Here is a 5,145-nt window from a genome sequence, read left to right as displayed (position 1 = left end):
GCAGTGTAAAACAGTTATTTCTTCATATGACCTTTGCAAAATCAGACTTGGGGAACATCCACTGACATCTGATCATTTGCATATCAGGGAAGGAAAACCCTTGTGGTCCACATGGCAGGTGGACTACATCGGTCCCTTCCGCAAATCTGGAAACAAACAATACATCATTGTGATTGTGGAGGTAGTATCAGGATTAACCTGTGCTGAAGCTGTTTCTAAAGCAAATGGGGAAAACACAGTTCATTTCCTGGAAAAGGCATTTGGAGTTTTTTCTAACCAGTCTGCGACAGATGCAACAATATTTTTTTTCCCAGGTCACAAACAGCTCTTAAAATACCCAAAAAAAGGTGGCATAAAAGAAGCTCAGATGGGAGCTGTAGGAGACAGAAGAATCAAAAACATTTTTAGCTGAAAATCCAGTACTGCATCTGATAGTCATACTTTCATGATGTTCAGTTATCATGAAACTTCTCAGGTATTTGTTTTTTCTGCATCCTTGAAACACTCAGTGCAAAACAATAATGCCTACCCTTAATAAAGGGGAGGTCAAAATACAAAACAAATCCAGAAATGCTCTTTGCTGTCTTGCCTAAAACAAAGACTCTCATCTAGATACGTGGGTAACTGCAGTTGTGCAGAGCAGCTACATCACAAGCTCTTTGGAAAGGAGATGATTGTCCAATTGCCTCTGCCAATCAAAGCATGTGTCCTTCCAGCTCGAAGTAATCTCATATTCACTCAAACAATTCTATTTAGAAAACTCAAGGGAAATGGGCTCAAATTAGTCAGTCTCCAGAAAGGGATTTATAAAATTCAGTGAAAACTCACTGACCACTCAATTCCACAGCTTGAGTCATAAAAGCAAGAAAAACGTAGCAGGAATTAGCAACTAACTGTTCGATGAACCCACTGGTTTTAGATCCGTTTGTCCTAGTTTAAACTACTTCTGGTACCAAAAAGAGAAAGCTAGACCTCGCTCCCAATAACACGAAGAGGAAACACTACACTAGAAATGTCACTGACCCCTTTCACGTCCACCCCTTGGCTGCAAAGCAGAGGGAACTATCTATAGGACCACACGGAAGGAGACAATGGACATAACCCGAGAGCAGCCAGTTTTCCATGCTACCAACCTGAATGACATTGCCAACAATGACACTGTCAATAATCTCAGGAGAGATCTTGCCAGCAGCCAAGGTAGCCCGGACAGCATGTTCTGTCAGATCAGTGGCTGAGAAGTCCTTCAGCAAACCCCCATAGCTCCCAAAGGGAGTTCTCTTGGCTGCAACAATGAAGACACCTGCAAGAGAAGAGACAATCATCCAGGTGAGCAGAGCCTAAGGAAGGGAAAACCACCAAGGTAGCATGAGCTGGATGACAGGCTCAAATCATAGGAGGCTTTGAAAATAGTGTTGAACCCACAAAATTAAGAAAAGACAGGAATGCTTTAGACAGGGAAGGTGTGCAGAATGATGGTCAGGATGAAAAGCTGAGAGTGAGTCCGGAGAAGGCAACAGAAATGATGAGAGGGCTGGAGCAGCTCTGCTCTGGAGACAGGCTGGGAGAGTTGGGGTGTTCAGCCTGGAGAAGAGAAGGCTCCAGGGAGACCTTAGAGCACCTTCCAGTGCCTGAAGGGGCTCCAGGAAAGCTGGGGAGGGACGTGGGACAAGGGAAGGGAGGGATGGGATGAGGGGGAATGGATTAAAACTGGAAGAGGGGAGATTTAGGTGAGACATGAGGAGGAAATTCTTTGCTGTGAGGGTGGTGAGACCGTGGCCCAGGTTGCCCAGAGATGCTGTGGCTGCCCCATTCCTGGCAGTGTTGAAGGGCAGGTTGGATGGGGCTTGGAGCAACCTGGGCTGGTGGGAGGTGTCCCTGCCCATGCAGGGGGTTGGAACTGGATGATCTTTAAGGTCCCTTCCAACCCAAATCAATGTGGGATTCTATGATTTCAGAAATGCTTCTTTTCCATGAAAAGATCTGGAAAAAAAAGAATTAATTTGGATACCAGGGAGACAAAGGAGACTGTCACAGCACATCAGACGTTAGAGCTAGTGTTGTAAAAGCATGAAAGTAACATCCATGAAATCCCACAGTGGATTCCTGTGAAATAATCAGATGAGGAACAAGTTCTTTCAAGAAACAAAGAGGCCATTCCCTCACCCTAGAAAAATCGGCAGTTTTTTGGCTGCCACTCTGTAACCGTTTTCACAAAGAAAAACACCCAACATTGAAGCAAAAAGGAAACAACCCTTCTTCCCTGCATTTTAACTTGGATTTCCAGAAGTATATACACCTTCTAGATATGTCTATGAACCCCAGTGAGCATGGACTGAGTGCCTGGCACGGCAGCTCGCTGGTCCCATGCCCAGGAGCACGTGGGAGGCAGGGTGTGAACTTTCCCCCAGTTGGACAACAGAGTTCACGTCCCTTTCTACAGCTGCCACCAAACACCCACAGCTATTTTAAGCAATGCTAGAAGGAGCTGTAGAAATATAAGAATGAAAATGCCTGTTCATTAAGCTGCTCATGAGCACTGTTTTCAGGCCTTGTGTCAGTTGGCTGGTTTGTCTCCTCAGCCTCTCATGTATTTGGATCTCAGACTACAGGATTTTACAGAAAAGGGTTTTCCAGAGAGGTGAAGGTCAAGCTGACTTCGCTGAAAAGGACTGGAACATGCTGTTGGGATCTGAAACAGGCAGTGAATACACTCAGGAGATCATTGGGAAATAGCCTGACGTAGACTGAACAAGGATTGCAGCTCCAAGGACAGGGATGAATGCAAATCCCAAGGTGGCTTTCACAGAGGGAACACCAGAGTCACTAAAACAATTGGTTTTCAAGAGGCCTCTGAATGGTCAGAGTTCTGAAAAGCACCAAAACTGGTACTGTGAGAAAGTACAATCACTATTAATTTGATAACAGCAAGTAATTCAATTTAATCCCAAACAATTCTTAATCCATTGACTGATTTATTTTTTTTTTCTCTTGTGCATTTTTTTTCAAAAAAGAAGCTGAAAACTCAAAGTGTGAACCCTGCAAGTTTTTTTAACAAAGATGAGGGTGCTTTGCCTGATTCAGGTTTATGGCAAACAGGTGTGTGTAACAGTCACTTCCTAAGCATTCAGGTGAGATTTAAATGTGGACCGGTCATTTAACTATCAAAAATGTCTTGTATTAACAATAATTTACAGAAAGTGGAGTTTTAGTCTCCACTGAACGTTAAGAACACTTGTAAAAAAAAAAAAGACCATTAGCTCTTTTAAGGATGATCTCATGTCCCTAAGCTTATCTTCCCTGCAGACTTTGACACTCCTCTTGCCACCACTCCCCCTGTCCACCAATTCCTGTCTCTCAGCCTCCTCCAAAATTGTGCCAGCAAGAGTTTTGCTGCAGACCTGACCAAGCTAAAAAACTTATTTGCCTCCCTTTTGGCCAGGTTGCTGGTTATCCACATGAGTTGCTGAATCACATACACCCTTACAAACTAACAGCCCAGGGGCGAGGATGGAACTTTGCCTCTGAACCTTCCTTTCACAATAATATCCCTGTGTCACTGAGGCAGCTCGGTGCTGTGCCCTTCTCCACAAAACAGCACCGTGGGGGCAAAGCATAAAGCAGAGCTGGTCACACAGCTGTGTTAGCTGAAGGTTAACCCAGAGTCAGCAGAAAACGAGGGGCTAGTTTTTCTTTGCATCAATTTTGAGCCTGACTTCACCTTCTGGCTGCTCAATAAAACAGTAATTCCAGACTCAGGAGAAAAGATTGGACTGAAGCAGCAAGGGAAGAAGCAGCAGCACAACCTGTGTTTTGCTGAATTAAAGTGACCACAGAGCCATTCCCCTAAGGGTATGTTACTCCAGAGCTTGCCAAACTTTGCTTGATTGGACAGATGTCTACAAATGCTGAGATCTGGGAACTTTCAGAGCTAGAAAACAAAGGCTTCTCCAAATCCTTATCAAACTCTCAATTCAAAACCTCAAAATCTGGCTTTGTCTGCTGCCAAATAGGGATCTGCTATTATATGCCTGAAACATTCTCCAACATTCCTCAAATGCACTTGGTATAGAAATATTTCTTCATGAGTTCCCATTCTGAAGGCTAAAACCCAATCATTAACCTCAAAAAAAATTGTAAAGAGAACAGCATACGAAAAATATTGTGGTAAGAGATGAGAGAAGATCCTGAAACAAGCACAGAAAACTAACATCAAACAAGTATGGGCAGAGCTGTTCAATAGAGCCCACACAGAATGATTCCAACACTGACAGAACAGGCTTTCAGCACCAGAACTTCAAACCATGACTTACTCAAATGTTGTTATTCAGGCACAGTTAACAAAGCAGTGTTAAACAGGCAGAAACCCTTTTTTTCAATAAATTTCAGCTTTGTTTTTCAACAAGATGAGGCATTAAGGGGCACGTTATCTCATTTTTAAGGGATGCAAAACTTTACACAGAGAATAAAGTAGTTCTTGACATAAAACACTTTTAGGAACTTAGAACCAGTCTATCCTGCACCTCTACTGCCAACACAGGGAGGAGTAGATGTGACAGAAGAAACTTTCCACCCTGGACACTTCAAGTGTCACTTCTAGTCACTGCACACAGACATTCTCAGTTACCAGACACATATTCGACACCTTTTACCACAGGTTTGTACCACAGCCAGCTTAAGCAATCCAGAAAGTCAAACACAGTATATTTAATATATATTCACACAGTATCAGTACAGACAAGGTTGTGACAGACACCTTCGCACCTAATGCGGCTCAGGTTGTTTTGAAAGGTCGCATTTTTTTCCAGCTGTTTATCGCAGGGAGACTGACAGAGGACGGGGAGGTAAATGGCTCTGGAGACACAGGAATGGCCTCAGAGGCTCGGGTTTGGGTTTTCTGACGGACAACACGAGCTACCACCGAGTTACAGGCCCCGACCACCAAGCGGGACAGCCCCGGCTGCCACCCTTCCCTCAGACCCTACCCAGCCTCCCCACCAGCCCGGGCCCCGCTTCCCTTCAGGAAGCAGCGGCCACGCCGCCCCAGCTGAAGAGCCAGACCCCGCTGAGCCCCGCAGGCTGTGGGGAGCTGCCCTCCCGCCCCGCCAAGCTGACAGGAGCCTCACCCCGCAGCAGCGCCATGGCAGC

General features: G+C 45.0%; 1 protein-coding gene across 1 annotated transcript in view; it reads right to left on the bottom strand.

Moving 5' to 3' along the window:
* LOC104392324 (3-ketoacyl-CoA thiolase, mitochondrial-like) overlaps positions 1-5,139 on the bottom strand; it is a 19,759-nt gene extending 14,620 nt beyond the window's left edge. The window contains exons 1-2 of the mRNA XM_010001714.1: positions 5,124-5,139; positions 1,134-1,300 (exon numbers count right to left, since the gene is read on the bottom strand). Coding sequence (XP_010000016.1) covers positions 1,134-1,300; positions 5,124-5,139 — 183 coding nt within the window. The remainder of the gene's footprint in view (positions 1-1,133; positions 1,301-5,123) is intronic.
* Between the last annotated feature and the right edge of the window lie 6 nt (positions 5,140-5,145).

Source organism: Chaetura pelagica, unplaced genomic scaffold (assembly GCF_000747805.2).
Source record: "Chaetura pelagica isolate M959 unplaced genomic scaffold, ChaPel_1.0 scaffold707, whole genome shotgun sequence".
NCBI classification, from domain to species: Eukaryota; Metazoa; Chordata; class Aves; order Apodiformes; family Apodidae; genus Chaetura; species Chaetura pelagica.
Note: the sequence above shows the minus strand (reverse complement) of the source record. Positions and strands in the feature narration are given on the sequence as shown.